At 41.7% G+C, this 16,617-nt stretch overlaps 1 protein-coding gene across 2 annotated transcripts in view; it reads right to left on the bottom strand.

Annotated features, from left to right (window-relative positions):
• Positions 1–16,617, bottom strand: part of LOC109889959 (VPS10 domain-containing receptor SorCS3-like) — a 53,758-nt gene that overhangs the window by 22,380 nt on the left and 14,761 nt on the right. For both annotated transcript variants that reach the window (XM_020481822.2, XM_020481823.2), the window contains exons 2-4: positions 9,385–9,452; positions 999–1,092; positions 112–270 (exon numbers count right to left, since the gene is read on the bottom strand). In XM_020481822.2, coding sequence (XP_020337411.1) covers positions 112–270; positions 999–1,092; positions 9,385–9,452 — 321 coding nt within the window. The remainder of the gene's footprint in view (positions 1–111; positions 271–998; positions 1,093–9,384; positions 9,453–16,617) is intronic.

Genomic DNA, 16,617 nt, shown 5'->3' with positions numbered 1-16,617 from the left:
AAAGCGCAAAATACAAAACAGAATTACTATCTTTCAACTTTGGACTTCTTTCAACTTGAAAGACTTATTTTCCATTCAACATGGAAATAAAAGTCCTGCTGCTTAGCCTACCTTGTTGTCAGGACTGCTAGCCAGTAGCCAGTTTTCCTGAGTTGGATGAAACAGCAGACCGTCCATGTAGAAGTTAATGGGATACTTCTCGAAGCTGGCACCTTCATCTGAGCTGATGAGTACACTTTGCTCCAGCTCTGGGTCGCTAAGCATCATTATCTAAAGTACAAAAGGAAGAGAAACAGAGTATAGATTATAGTGCTCAACGGAGGATATGATGTCATTGTGCAGCATTAGGAATAAACAGCAGCATTAAAGCAGTTTTGATTAAAGTAAAAACGACATGATGCACCAACATCCTTTTTAATAATAAACTGATCAACAGAACATCACAGCTTGTTGTAAACTATCTTAGTGGTTTTTAGTATGGTCGTTTTAGTGAGGTAGTTAGTCATTGTGGGGTTGTAGTGAGTGTGGGGTAGTTATAGTAGGGTAGTGTGGGGGTATAGTAGAATAGTGTGAGTGTGGGGTAGTTAGTAAGGTGAGGTAGCAGAAATCTGCATAAACTGGTGTCTGGGTAGGATTATCAATTGGCACTAGGAACTAACCTGGGTGTTTTGTGGTCTTCAATGTGAATATACCAACAATGACAATGTTGAAATATACCAAGAATGATGCTGATACTAAATGTTGAAATGTTCTTTGGAGTCCTTGTCCTTGTCCATAAACGTCAGTCTTTACTCAACAATAGTCCATAAACTTTACTTTAACATGGTCCTACAAGCCACCATCAGTTGACTTATTTCACTGGATGCCAGAGTATTTCTGGTTTAGCCAACGCTACTGAGACAACAAAGGTGTTTATTAAAGCAGAGAGAGAGACCCAGGCGAAGGAAAAGCTGAATAAACATGTAGCTTTCTGGTTTTCACTGGAATGTCATACAAACCTTTCTCTTGTTGGTTGGGCAGACGTATAGGCAAGCCAAGGTTGACCCAACCTTTTTATTCAGTTTTATATAAGTGCTCCCATAGTCCACTGATCTGTGAACAGTAAAGAAGACCATGTAAGGAACACAGTATGAGTTGTTCTCCATTGATATGGCTGGAGTAAGTCTAATACTTAGATATCTTTTTAAGTGCAGAGCCTGTGGTTTAACAGAAACTTGCCCGGCTGCTGCTCTTACCACATACAGTGCATTCAGAAGTATTCACACCCCTTGACTTTTTCCACATTATGTTACGTTACAGTCTTATTCTAAAATGTATTAAATAATTTTTTCCCTCATCAATCTACACACAATGACCAAGCTACACACAATGACCAAGCATTTTATTTTTTACAAAAACTGAAAGAGTACATTTACATAAGTATTCAGACTCTTTCTCAGTACTTTCTAGAAGCACCTTCATCAGCGATTACAGCCTCGAGTCTTGTGGGGACGATGCTACAAGCTTGGCGGACCTGTATTTGGGGAGTTTCTCCCATTCTTCTCTGCAGATTCTCTCAAGCTCTGTCATGTTGGATGGGGAGCATCGTTGCACAGCTATTTTCAGGTCTCTCCAGAGACGTTAGATCGGGTTCAAGTCCGGGCTCTGGCTAGGCCACTCAAGGACATTCAGAGACTTGTCCCGAAGCCACTCCTGTGTTGTCTTGGCTGTGTGCTTAGGGTCGTTGTCCTGTTGGAAGGTGAACCTTCACCCCAGTCTGAGGTCCTGAGCAGGTTTTCATCAAGGATCTCTCTCTACTTTGCTGCTTTCATTTTTCCCTCGATCCTGACCAGTCTCACAGTCCCTGCCTCTGAAAAACATCCCCACAGCATGACGCTGCCACCACCATGCTTCACCGTAGGAATGGTGCCAGGTTTCCTCCAGACGTGATGCTTGGCATTCAGGCAAAATAGTAAAATGTTGCTTCCATCAGAACAGAGATGTGTCTCATGGTCTGAGAGTCTTTAGTTGCCTTTTGGCAAACACCAACCGTGCAGTCATGTGCCTTTTACTGAGGAGTGGCTTCTGTCTGGCCACTCTACCATATAGGCCTGATTGGTAGAATGCTGCAGAGATGGTTGTACTTCTGGAAGGTTCTCCCATTTTCACAGAGGAACTCTGGACCTCTGTCAGAGTGACCATCGGGTTCTTGGTCACCTCTCTGACCAAGACCCTTCTCCCCCAAATGCTCAGTTTGGCCGGGTGGTCAGTTCTAGGAAGAGCCTTGGTGGTTCCAAACTTCTTCCATGTAAGAATGATGAAGGCCATTGTTTTCTAGGGGACCTTCAATGTTGCAGATGTTTTTTGGTACCCTTCCCCAGATCTCTGCCTCGACACAATCCTGTCTCGGAGCTCTACGGACAATTCCTTCAACCTCATGGCTTGGTTTTTTCTCTGACATGCACTGTCAACTGAAGGGCCTTATATAGACAGGTGTGTGCCATTCTGAATCATGTCCAATTAATTACACTTACCTCAGGTGGACTTTATTCAAGTTGTAGAAACATCTCAAGGATGATCAATAGAAACAGGATGCACCTGAGCTCAAATTCAAGTCTCATAGCAAAGGGTCTGAATACTTATGTAAATAAGGTGTTTCTATTTTTTCTTTGTTATTATGAGTTATTGTGTGTATATTTATGAGGATTTAAAAAAAATGTAATCTATTTTAGAATTAGGCTGTAACGTAAAGAAATTTGGAAAAAGTCAAGGATCTGAATATTTTCCGAATGCACTGTACTTACCCCAACGAGTTCAATCCCTGCGTTTTCCCTTCTGACTCTCTCTCCAACATACCTCTCCCCCTCTGTTACATTGCTGTCTAAATCAGGGATGGGCAACTTTGATGGGGGCCACAAAAAAGCAGGTCAGCATACCCACATCCATACCCACACATGTAGCCATTTTAACGGCCGTCTTCTTGACAGCAGAGAGAAAAACATTTTAGATTTGATTTCCTGCAATTTTACACATTTTGCCATGGGGAGGAGAGACGATTTTGCAATTTTATAACAAATTTCATGCAATTCTACTCATTTTACCATGGTTTCTATCCACAGTTTTATGTGAATAAAGTAATAGCATATGAAAAAAAATCACAACAACTTGTGATGAAAACGGGAAGTTTCGGTACAATTTTATAAAAGCCGTCTGATAGGCCTCAGGAGTAGCGCAGCGGTCACTACAGATTCTGGTTTGATCCCAGGCTTGTCACAGCCGGGCAGCGATCGGGGGACCCATGAGGCGGCGCACAATTGGCCAAGCGTCGTCCGGGTTAGAGGAAGGTCCATATGGGAGTTGCAGTGTTGGGACAATACGCCTTTATGCGCAAATATTGATAATAACCATCATATCGAAGTATGAGTCATATGAGGATATGGTGTGTGGTCCTCCCACTACGACTTTGGAAACAATGTGGTTTATTAGGCTGAAGAACATTTTTATTATGATGAACTTCACAGGGTGGTGAAAGTGCACAGTGACCTTGATGCTCCTTTCCAATACATATTAAAGGTGTTATTCTGGTGACATGATTATCGATGCTTGACTGCTGCTGACAAAAAAATATATATTCCATGTACTGTATAATATTATCCATAATAATCCCATAATGTAGAGTAGCCTAGCCGCACAGCCTCTCTTTACTATATCTGCCAGCTGTTGAGCGCACATTCGCAGACCAGAGAAGGCACATTTGCTATTTAACGCAGTTCAAGCAGTTTTTGTGACAAAGCTATTGGTAAATGTTGAAAATGCGATGGAAACACATTGAACTTTACATTTATATTCGGTACATGAAAACGTACACGAAAAAGTACATTTTGTGTCCATTAGTCATCATGTAGTAATTTTTATCTGCAACAAGTCAGTTTGGTGGAAACATACCACTGGTGGGGAAATTTGCATATTTTCTTCATGCATATTTTAGAATATTCGCATGAAAATCTGTTGCCAATTGGATGTGACTAGCTAGTGACTGAAATAACAAGAGAACAACTGCTGATGCACAACCACATTTCTAAATTGCGCCTTGTGTGTAAAAAAAAAAGATGTAAGGACAGTCTCTTTACATTTGATTACATTACATTCTTTCATATAATGAAGTACCTTTCAGAATTCCGTTAAACTCTGTTGTGCTTCAACTTGGTGAATTAAGTGTATTTTGTCTGGTAATTTATTTAATTGAATGAGTGTACGATTGACCTAAATCCCTGAAGCGCTTTATGAGATAACATATTTAAGCTTCTATGTCCACACAGTAGGCTATGCTGAATTGCCCCCCAGAAACAAACAAATGAAAGACATTAAAAGACATTTGCTTCTCTGAACGTTCTCTGTCCCTTATCTACAACCACCAGTGTTGTTCTACAACAAGGGTAAATATGTCTCCCTCCCTCTCTATTCTACATAGCTCTATTACCACTCACCAAACACACAACCCACTCGTCTCTCTCAGTTCTACCTGAGCGCCTCCAAATGTAATTTCATTGCATAATTGGATAGAAACCCAGGGTCTGCTATCGCTGCTTTTGCATTAAGCTGGTTCATTCCATTGGCTGTTGAGATCATTTGCAAAGGTTTCCTCCTCAACTCTTTTGTATTTGTGTCTTAGAGCTCTTCATTGCGGTTGACAAATATCCTCAACTGTAGCTGGAAAGACGGCATTGCATATGAAGCTATTACAGTGGGAAGTTCCTTCACTAAGGGAAGCAGTCATTACTTTAAAACATGTACTGCAGGAGATGCTTGTTAAGATACCTTTCGCGAGGCACCAATTGATCTTCCCATTGCCATCCAGAGTGCCCAGGGGCTATATCCATAAATCCTTTATCGTATTATTACAGATATCATTTACTCTGTTTCTTTTCATAACATTCAAATGCTTTCCTTTTTTAATATCATACTAAGAGCCTTGCCGCATCCCCCGAGGTACAGTCTAATTTACTGGCGGTGCTATTGTTAACCAGACACCTTGATGATGGAAGACCTGTACACAATATGGGCCTTCAAAACGTGTCAAGTCGGGTGTAAATCTTAGCGGTGCCTCTAGTGAAACAGAAATTAATTTGAGTCTCTCTGCTTGGTGAACTGATGGTCTTTTTGTCAGGTGTATTTTCAAAATGAAATGAGTTTCCTGTGGGCTTAGGAAAAGGTGAGAGGAAGAAATACAAGAGCCTGTATCAGCCTCCATATAATCCTTAATGAATTCCATTCTTATTTATGATGTGACAGCATACAGTAACTCAACATACGATATAGGGTGAATGGATTGGTAGGCCTGCAGTTATTGCATGTACTGTGTGTATTGGCTCTGCAACAAATGGTTAGGGGCATTATTCAATCAAAACCAACATCAGGGAATTTCCTGGATGAGGAAAATCAACATTGACCAATAGCAAAGTAGTTAAGATAAGGCAGGTAGCCTAGTGGTTAGAGAGTCGATTTGAATCCCGGATCCGATGGGAAAAATCTGAGGGGAAGTGAGCTAGCAGCCGGAGGGTTGCTGGTATCTAATCCTTGATGCCGTTGTGCCCTTGAAGAAGGCACTTAACCCCCCACAACAGCTCTCTATGGGCGCCCAACAGTGGTGTAGTGGAGGGTAAACACAAAACACAGTTCACCCACTTTTCCCCCCAATAGTTTACCCACCTTTTGCGGAAAAATGCATTGAAAGAATAGGAAGAGTTACTTTTTTCACCTGGACAGGCGATCACAGTTTATCCAGCTATTTTATTACCGCTGCTTCACTGGCGCCCAGGGTGGCAGCCTCCTGCCCCCCGCACCTCTCCAAAACATGTACGGTGTATTCGGAAAGTATTCAGGCCGCTTGACTTTTCCACATTTTGTTAGGTAACCGCCTTATTCTAAAATGTATTAAATTAAACGTTTTCTTCATCAATCTACACACATTACCCCATAATGAAAAAGCAAAATCAGGTTTTTAGAAATGTCTCCTGTACCACCCACGTCTGAGTGATGGAAGCGGGGAGAACAGGCCATGACTTGGGAGGTCCCTGAAGATCTTCTTGCAATACCTGATGTTGTAGGTGTCCTGGAGGGCAGGCAGTGTGCACCCAAAGGTGCGTTCGGCTGAGCGTACCACCCTCTGTAGTGCCTTATGGTCAGCGACAGTGGAGATGCCGTACCATGCTGTGATACAGCCCGACAGTATGCTCTTGATGGTGCCCCTGTAAATCACTGTGAGGGCTCTCGGGTACAGAACACATTTATTTAGCCTCCAGAGGTTAAAGCGTCACTGTCGTGCCTTCTTCACCATGGTGTCCGTGTGGTTTGAACATTTCAGCTCCTCGGTGATGTGTATGCTGAGGAACTTTAAGTTTTTGACCGCCTCCACGGCGGCCTCGTGGATGAGGATGGGGACGTGCCCAGCCTGATTACTCCTGAAGTCCATAAACAGCTCCTTTGTTTTGCTGATTTTGAGAGAGAGGTTGTTTACCTGGCACCACACCATCAGAGTGCCTACCTCCTCCCTGTAGACCACCTTATTGTTGTTAGTAATCAGGCCTACTACTGTCGTTAGAGTGATGGAGTTGGAACTGTGTGAGACCACGCAGTCGTGGGTATACGGGGAGTACAGGAGGGGGCGCATGCTTGTGGGGCCCCATGTTGAGGATCAGTGTGGAGGAGGTAATTTTGCATACCACCTGGGGGTGGCCCGTCACAAAGTCCAGGACCCAGTTTCATAGGGAAGTGTTCAGTCCCAGGGCCAAGAGCTTTGTGGTGAGCTTAGAGGGCACAATGGTATTGAAGGCCGAGCTGTAGTCGATGAACAGCATCCTTACATATGCATTCCTCTTGTCCAGGGGGTGAGGGCAGTGTGCAGTGCAATGGGACAGTAGGCAAATTGGAGAGGTCGAGTGTGTCAGGGAGGAAGGAGTTGATATGGTCTTTGACTAGCCTCTCAAAGCACTTCATGATGACGGAAGTGAATGCTAACGGTTGGTTGTCATTCAGTTCAGTTACTTTCCCTTTCTTGGTCACAGGGATGTAAGTGAACATCTTGAAACAGGTGCGGATAACGGCCTTAGTTAGCGAGTGATTGAAAATGTCAGAAAACACAACAGCTAGCTGGTCTGCACATGCTCAGAGGACGCGGCTAGAGATGCTATTTGGGCCGAGAGCCTTGCAAGGGTTAACACATTTGAATGACTTACATATGTCTTCCATGGAAACGGTAAGCACGTAGTCCTCGTTGTCCGCAGGGACTCTCCTCGGCAGCTCAGAATATTCTTGCTCAAAGCGTGAGAAAAAGGTATTTAGCTTGTCTGGTAGGGTGGTGTTGGTGTCTGTGACGTGCCTGGCTTTCTTTTTGTAATCAGTGATTGTTAGATACCCCTGCCAAATATGCCTCGCATCCAACCAGCTGAATTGCTCCTCCACTTTGACCCTATACTTGTTTCTCGCCATCTTGATAGATCTGCGTAGGTCGTATTTGTACTGTTTAATCATACAATTTTCCACGTTCACCTTGCCATGTTCATAAGCAGCATCTCTCTCCTTCAGTTTCCCGACAAGGCTGCCATCAATCCACAGTTTTTGATTCGAATACATTTTGAAAGACAGCATCGGTATCACATTGTCTATACATTTTTTATGAATCCAGTGACTGAGTTGGTGTATTCATTGATGTTATCCCCAGAGGCAACCCGGAACATATTTCAATGCACGTAATCAATGCAGTATTGGAGCATGGATTCTGATTGGTCAGACCAGTATTGTACAGACCTGAACACCGGAAAATCCCTCTTGAGTCTTTGTTTGAAGAAGAAAAATGGAGTCATGGCCAGATTTGCTGAAAGGAGGATGGGAGATTATACCCATGTCCAAAAGCCATGTAGCAGTGGACCAGCATAGAATCTCTGCTAGTTGGACAGTAACAGCACGGTTCTTAAATTATTTTGTTAAAGTCCCCCACAATAATGAACGCTGCCTCCGTGTACCCGGTCTCCAGTTTGTTCAGGGTCCAATGAAGATCTTTGAGAGCATTTTTGTTGCAGTCTTGTGGCGGGATGTACACATTTGATGACCAAGGATTCCATGTCGGGAGAGCGTAAGCTCTCAAGTTCCTTCACGTTTTCCCCCGTCGCACCACTTGTTATTGGTCATAAAGCAGAGCACTCTGACTCTGTTCTTGCCAGAGAGTCCTCTTCCTATCCGCTCAATGAACTGTAAATCCAGCTTGTTGTATATAATTAATTTGGATGTTGGAGGAAAGACAGCTCTTTGAACAACAGAGTATGTTGAAGAATCTGATGTTCCTCTGGAAGGAGATCCTCGCACTGAGTTCATCAAGTTTATTTCCCAATGATGAAACATTGGTGAGTAGTATGCTCAGTAATGAAGGACGAGTCGCCCAGTGTCTCAATCTCACTAAGCCCCCCACCTCCCCCCGTCTCCCTCTCTTACAGCGTCTTCATTTCCTATTCTCCGGTAGGACTCCCAAGCAACCCGGGGCCTCACAGGAGAACCATTGTTCCACTGTCTCCGGTAATTCGGGAAGATCGGGTAGACGGTGAGTACCGAGCTGTGTGCTAGTCGTTTGAACAGACAGCTTGGTACTTTCAACATGTCAATACTTCTCTCAAAGACAAGTACTGATACAGTCAATCTCTCCTCTACTTTGAGCTAGGAGAGATTGGCATGCATGTCATTGATGTTAGCTCTCTGTGTACATTTAAGGGCTATCTGCTATTGACCATGACAGTTTACAACCAGGGTTATTCCAAGAAGTTTGTAGCCTTATCACATATTAAATATATAAAATGTATAAAATAATACATTGAAATGAAATTATTTTTAAAATAGAATGATAAAGCTGTAAAACATTATGCTAAATATAAACCATCAACTTAGTGAATAACATTGATGTTTATTATGAGAGTTTCAGCAAACAACATCCTTTTTTTTTTTTACACACTTTCATTTATTTTACTATGTCAGTATGTCTTTTTTGTAAATGTTTCGGCTCCAAACTGGTGGCAGGTCTGGAAAAAGTAAATAGTTGGAAGAGATGCAGTTAATTGAAAATAATGCCATTGATAATTACATGCTTTTTTAATTAATTGCACTACTTTATCTTGAATCATATGGTCTATCCAATAAAAAAGTATGGACAATATGGACAAAGATATAAAAAATAGTAATATTATATGTGAATACATAAATGACAAAATTGACCCTAGATTACCTGTTAATTACCAAAATTACAGACGATTCTGGTAACTTTGGTACATTACCAGTAACTTTGCAACCCTAATTGTTTTAGAACAGAGCCCTACAGTAGGTTCAGCACATATGAATTACAACATGTTCATGAAGTCTTACCTCCACAGAGAACTCTCAGTGAAAGCACCCAAGTTAAAGTCATACTGCTTCGTCAAGGTCAGGATCACCTAAAAATAACAACAAAAGCACTTTAATTATATGCAATTGCAGGCACATCTACTGTACATCAATCAAATTCACTTACAACATTTATTACCTGTGTCTAACAGCACGGAATATGCACTATGATTGCTACATTACCATAAAATATAATCTTCGTAAGACAGCACAATGACAAATGATCCACAAGTTGTCTAGATCTGCCAGTCTGTTGGATGCAATGATCTGAACAGCCATGCAAGCTGTCAAGCCTTGTGACAGTCCCTCAGCGGATTCAGAAAATTGTTCAGTGAACAACAAAATGAAGTACAGCCAGTCCTCCCACCTTTCTTTCTCTCATTCGCTCAATCTCTAACTCCCCTCTCTTTCTCCTTCTCTCTCTATCCTTCAAATATATAAAATCAGATAACTTTTCATAGTGCAGACTGCAACATAAAAATGTGAACAGTCCGTATTCAACCAATAATGTGTTGATTTAGGTTTTCTAGTTCTACAAGCATTCAATTGCTGTAGTACTAGTTATGGTTGTACTCTACAAGTACATTATTTTGCTCTTATGTTGTTTTGTCTTCACAGAGGATGGGCACACAAAGTTTTTTTTATTTATTTTATTTTATTTTATTTCACCTTTATTTAACCAGGTAGGCTAGTTGAGAACAAGTTCTCATTTACAACTGCGACCTGGCCAAGATAAAGCATAGCAGTGTGAGCATACAACAAAGAGTTACACATGGAGTAAACAATTAACAAGTCAATAACACAGTAGAAAACAAAGGGGGGGGTCTATATACAATGTGTGCAAAAGGCATGAGGAGGTAGGCAAATAATTACAATTTTGCAGATTAGCACTGGAGTGATAAAAGATCAGATGGTCATGTACAGGTAGAGATATTGGTGTGCAGAAGAGCAGAAAAGTAAATAAATAAAAACAGTATGGGGATGAGGTAGGTGAAAAGGGTGGGCTATTTACCAATAGACTATGTACAGCTGCAGCGATCGGTTAGCTGCTCAGATAGCTGATGTTTGAAGTTGGTGAGGGAGATAAAAGTCTCCAACTTCAGCGATTTTTGCAATTCGTTCCAGTCACAGGCAGCAGAGTACTGGAACGAAAGGCGGCCAAATGAGGTGTTGGCTTTAGGGATGATCAGTGAGATACACCTGCTGGAGCGCGTGCTACGGATGGGTGTTGCCATCGTGACCAGTGAGCTGAGATAAGGCGGAGCTTTACCTAGCATAGACTTGTAGATGACCTGGAGCCAGTGGGTCTGGCGACGAATATGTAGCGAGGGCCAGCCGACTAGAGCATACAAGTCGCAGTGGTGGGTGGTATAAGGTGCTTTAGTGACAAAACGGATGGCACTGTGATAGACTGCATCCAGTTTGCTGAGTAGAGTGTTGGAAGCCATTTTGTAGATGACATCGCCGAAGTCGAGGATCGGTAGGATAGTCAGTTTTACTAGGGTAAGCTTGGCGGCTTGAGTGAAGGAGGCTTTGTTGCGGAATAGAAAGCCGACTCTTGGAGAAGTGTTTGTGGAAAGGGAAATATGGGCCATAAATGTCTACACATTCACAGAGGGCAGTGTGAAATGGTTTTCAAATGCATTATTGTCACTCCAATGGCATTATACATTTATTTTGGGAATGCTTAAGGTGCATGACAGATGATAGAGGGGTCAGACAGGAGAGAGGAGAAGGACTATACAACGGCAATTACATAAATCATACAAACGCGTGTTTTCTACTAGAAATGCGGTGTTTGAATTCAAAATTATATTGTTTTTAGTACTTCACAGTATCTGAAATTATGTTTTCTTGAAAGAAGAATTCATTCCGGCCATTTTACAAAAATATATTTAAATAAATCATATTAGTAGTCATGCCAAAATGACTGAAGAATTACAGAAAATGATGCCTTCCTTGTCTCTTGCCTATGACTTTCAGGTCCCTCCCACTTGAATTGTAGTTTCACAGTTGAGCAATTTACTAAAAACAAATTCCATGAACATTTGGTTTAATGTTGAATAAAACTCTTCATTTACCAGAGATTGAGTTTCCATTTTTTATTGAAGGAGAAATGTACAGATTATTTAACGACTTTCTGAGCATTTAAGTAGCTAGCTCTTAGCTTTCCTGCATGTGAGGGAAAGGGAACCACACAGAAGAGTTGCATGTGATGTGACTTCACCAAAGCACATCATTGGCTCCTCGAAGGACCCCCCTTCTGTAAAAAGTAATGATGGTTTGTATTTTTCCATTTAGAAAAGCATGGATGTCTCAACATTTTCTGATAAAGGTATACATGGAATGATGTACTGCAGTTAACCCACTGTTCATAGGCCGTCATTGAAAATAAGATTTTGTTCTTAACTGACTTGCCTAGTTTAAAAAATAATAATTAAGTAACCAAAAATGTGTGAAACAAATAAAAATATATTCTGTGTTTGAGATTCTTTAAATGAGCCACCCTTTGCCTTGTTGACAGCTTTGCACACTCTTGGCATTCTCTCAACCAGCTTCATGAGGTAGTCACCTGGAATTTATTTAAATTAACAGGTGTGCCTTGTTAAAAGTTAATTTGTGGAATTTCATTCCTTCTTAATGCGTTTGAGCCAATCAGTTGTGTTGTGACAAATTAGTGGTGGTATACAGAAGATAGCCCTATTTGACAAAAGACAAAGTCCATATTATGGCAAGAACAGCTCAAATAAGCAAAGAGAAACGAAAGTCCTTATTATTTTAAGACATGAAGATGAGTCAATGCAGAAAGTTCAAGAACTTTGAAAGTTTCTTCAAGTACAGTCGCAAAACCAATCAAGCACTATGATGAAACTGGCTCTCATGAGGACCGCCACAGGAAAGGAAGACCCAGAGTTACCTCTGATGCAGAGGATAACTTCATTAGAGTTACCAGCCTCAGATTGCAGCCCAAATAAATGCTTCACAGTGTTCAAGTAACAGATATATCTCAACATCAACTGTTCAGAGGAGACTGAGTGAATCAGGCCTTCATGGTCGAATCACTGCAAAGAAACCACTACTAAAGGACACCAATAAGAAAAATAAACTTGCTTGGGCCAAGAAAGAGAAGCAATTGACATGAGACGTAAGATGGCGCTGGAAGAAATGGCAGCAGTTTTATGGGCGCCCAACCTATTGTGCTATTATGTGGGGGGTTTTCTCGTTATTTGTAACTTATTTTGTAAATAATGTTTCTGCAACCGTATCTTACGGCAGAAAAGAGCTTCTGGATATCAGGACAGCGATCACTCACCTCGGATTAGACAAAGATTTTTTCAACAACAAGCAAGACTCACGTGATATTCTCCAAACACCCGGCAGGGCCGACATCCCAGTTATTCGCAAGAGGAAGCGATGCAGGTACAGAGGACGAAGAGCCGGATGCCTCGTCTCGTCAGGACCCGTAGAAGGCAAGTAGGAAAGCTGCCATTACCGTCAATATTACTCACCAACGTGCAATCATTGGACAATAAGTTAGACGAGGTACGATCACGAGTATCCTACCAACGGGACATCAAAAACTGTAATATCCTATGTTTCACGGAATAGTGGCTGAATGACGACATGGATATTCAGCTAGCGGGAAATATGCTGCACCGCAGGATAGAACGGCATACTCCGGTAAGACGGGGGACGGGGGGTCTGTGCATATCTGTAAACATCAGCTGGTGCACGAAATCTTAGGAAATCTCTAGATTTTGCTCGCCTGAAGTAGAGTATATTATGATATAGTGCAGGCCACACTACTTTGCCTAGAGAGTTCTCAGCTATATTTTTCGTGGCTGTTGATTTACCACCAGAAACAGATGCTGGCACTCGGTCAGCTGTATAAGGAAATAAGCAAACAGGAAACCACTCACCCAGAGGCGGCGCTCCTAGTGGACTTTAATGCAGGGAAACTTAAATCAGTTCTACCAAATCTCTATCAAAATGTAAAATGTGCAACCAGAGGGAAAACAATTCTAGATCACCTGTACTCCACACATAGAGACGCGTACAAAGCTCTCCCTCGCCCTCCATTTAGTAAATCCGACCACAACTCCATCCTCCTGATTCCTGCTTACAAGCTAAATTAAAGCTGCTTCCTCACCAGTGACTCAGTCTATAAAAAAGTGGCCAGATGAAGCAGATGCTAAACTACAGGACTGTTTTGCTATCACAGACTGGAACATGTTCCGGGATTCTTCCGATGACATTGAGGAATACCCCACATCAGTCACTGGCTTTATCAATAAGTGCATCGAGGACGTCGTCCCGACAGTGACTGTACGTACATACCCCAACCAGAAGCCATGGATTACAGGCAACACTGAGCTAAAGGGTAGAGGGTAGAGCTGCCGCTTTCAAGGTGCTGGACTCTAACCTGGAAGCTTACAAGAAAACCCGCTATGGCCTGCGACGAACAATCAAACAGGCAAAGCGTCAATACAGGGCTAAGATTGAATCATACTACACCGGCTCTGACGCTCGACGGATGTGGCAGGGCTTGCAAACTATTACAGACTACAAAGGGAAGCACAGCTGTGAGCTGCCCAGTGACAAGAGCCTACCAGACGAGCTAAATCACTTCTATGCTCGCTTCGAGGCAAGCAACACTGGGGCATGCATGAGAGCATCAGCTGTTCCGGACAACTGTGTGATCACGCTCGTAGCCAACATGAGTAAGACCTTTAATCAGGTCAACATACACAAGGCTGCGGGGCCAGACGGATTTCCAGGACGTGTTCTCCGGACATGTGTTGACCAACTGGCAGGTGTCTTGTTGTGAGGGAGTAAAAGATATTAGGGACAATATACGATGATTCACAATAATTGTTTGCTAATATAATAATTACTTGCCATAATGTAAATTTGCTAATGGCGAGACTGGTGAGAGGTAAAATCTTTTGCATAAATTGCCCATATTACTACAAATATGAATAGCTAATTATGGAAAATAAGATAAACAGGATTAAAAATATATACATATACTGTATAAATATACAGTACACAGATATATTTTTTAATTACTATATGTAATACAAATCAAGGTGAGGGCGATGGGAAATGCATTTGGCGGTTGATCTGCTTCTGTTCTGTGGGTAGCACTGTGTGCTCTTTTCAAAGGATGCGTCCTGGTCTATCCGGGGCTATGGGATCCGAGGTTGGCTACCGGGCATTGGGATGACAACCCAACTCGGGATGAGGAGGGCTTTTAGCGGGTGGAATAGTGGGGACCAATTGGAGATTTACTTAGTAGCAATGTAAATATCATGGTACAGCTATATAGACACTCAATCATCATGTTACTTTTTAATGGTATGTATACAAACATATTTTGATAAATAGAATGGAAAGTTGTGTCTCATTATGGTAAGTGGTGACATAAGTATAGCCAGTTACAATTGTAATGGCTTGCAGATAATACGAAAAGACAATCAGTATTTACCTGGCAAAAAGAGAAGGAATATAATATTTATTGTTTACAGGAAACTCATTCAACAATTTTAGATGAAGTTTTGTGGAAAAAGGACTGGGGGGGGGGGGGGGGGGTGATACTAATTAACAGTAAGTTTGATTCAAATGTTTAAATTGTCCAAACAGATCATCAAGGTAGATGGATTATTTTAAATATGTTATTGGACAATAAACAGATATGGCTTATTAACCTATACGGTCCAAATGATGTTGATCAAAGCTTCTTTGAAAATATATAAGAATTGATCAACTCTACACTATGGTGGGGGATGTTAATACCTCTATGGACCGTAAAGGAAATCACACTACAAACTATCACCCTCAGGCACTTAAGGAAATCAGGAATGTCATGGATATATTAGAATTAGTGGATATGTAGGCTTACATATCCTGACCTAGTGAGATATACATGGCGGAGGCTTAATCAAGCTAGTCGTCTTGATTACCTTCTTATGTCATTCTCTCTGGCATCAAAAGTTAAAGTGTTGATAGGGGACAGAATGCGGTCGGATCATTACATAATTGGCATATATATTACTCTTACAGAATTTCCACGTGGGAGAGGATATTGGAAATTAAATCAAAGCCTACTGGATGATAACTTGTTTATAACTAGGACAGAATAATTTAGACTTTTTCCCGACATAACATAGGTACAGCAGATCCCTTTATTGTATGGGACACTTTTAAATGTGCCTTTAGAGGCCATGCAATTCAGTACTCATCTGTAAAACAAAAGCAATTTAGATCAAATTGAGTCCATATTAACAAAGGAAATTGAAGGACTAACAGTCCAGTTAGATAGCAATAAAAACAGTACCATAGAGGCACAGAATAAGTCAGAATAAGTCAGAGGAAAAATAAAAATAAATGGAGGAACTTATTCAAGATCCAGTGTAATATTATAAAAATAAAGCAAACTGGATGGAATATGGGGAAAAATGCACCAAATTCTTTTTCAATCTTCAACATAGAAATGCTACCAAAATGTATTGAAACTTGTTACAAACAGCGCAAACTGTCTCGAACCACAATGGAAAGAGTGGGAGGCCCCAGTGCACAACTGAGCAAGAGGACAAGTACATTAGTGTATCTAATGAGTTGCCTCTTCACTGTTGACATTGAGACTGATGTTTTGCGGGTACTATTTAATGAATCTGCCAGTTGAGGACTTGTGAGGCATCTGTCTCAAACTAGATACTAATGTACTTTTGCTCAATTGTGCACCGGGGCCTCCCACTCCTCTTTCTATTCTGGTTAGTATCAAGGCGAGACCCAGATGCAGACACAGGAGACAGATGGTTGGAGTCTTACAATGTTTATTAATCAAAAAGGAGTAGGCAATAGAACGGTCATGGACCTGGCAAAAGGTCCAAACCAGATCAGAGTCTAGGAGGTACAGAATGGCAGACAGGTTCGAGGTCAGGGCAGGCGGAATGATCAGGTAGGCGGGTACAGAGTCCAGAAACAGGTAAGGGTCAAAACCAGGAGGACTAGAGAAAGGAGAATAGCAAAAAGCAGGAGAACGGGAAAAACCCTGGTTGACTTGGAACATACAAGACAAACTGTCACAGAGAGACAGGAAACACAGGGATAAATACACTGGGGAAAACAAGCGACACCTGGAGGGGTGGAGACAATAACGAGGACAGGTGAAACAGATCAGGGTGTGACAGAGCCAGTTTGCGCTGTTCTGTG

Source organism: Oncorhynchus kisutch, linkage group LG4 (genome assembly GCF_002021735.2).
Source record: "Oncorhynchus kisutch isolate 150728-3 linkage group LG4, Okis_V2, whole genome shotgun sequence".
In the NCBI taxonomy this organism is placed as follows: Eukaryota; Metazoa; Chordata; class Actinopteri; order Salmoniformes; family Salmonidae; genus Oncorhynchus; species Oncorhynchus kisutch.
The sequence above is the reverse complement of the archived record's forward strand: the minus strand, read 5'-3'. Positions and strand labels throughout refer to the sequence as shown.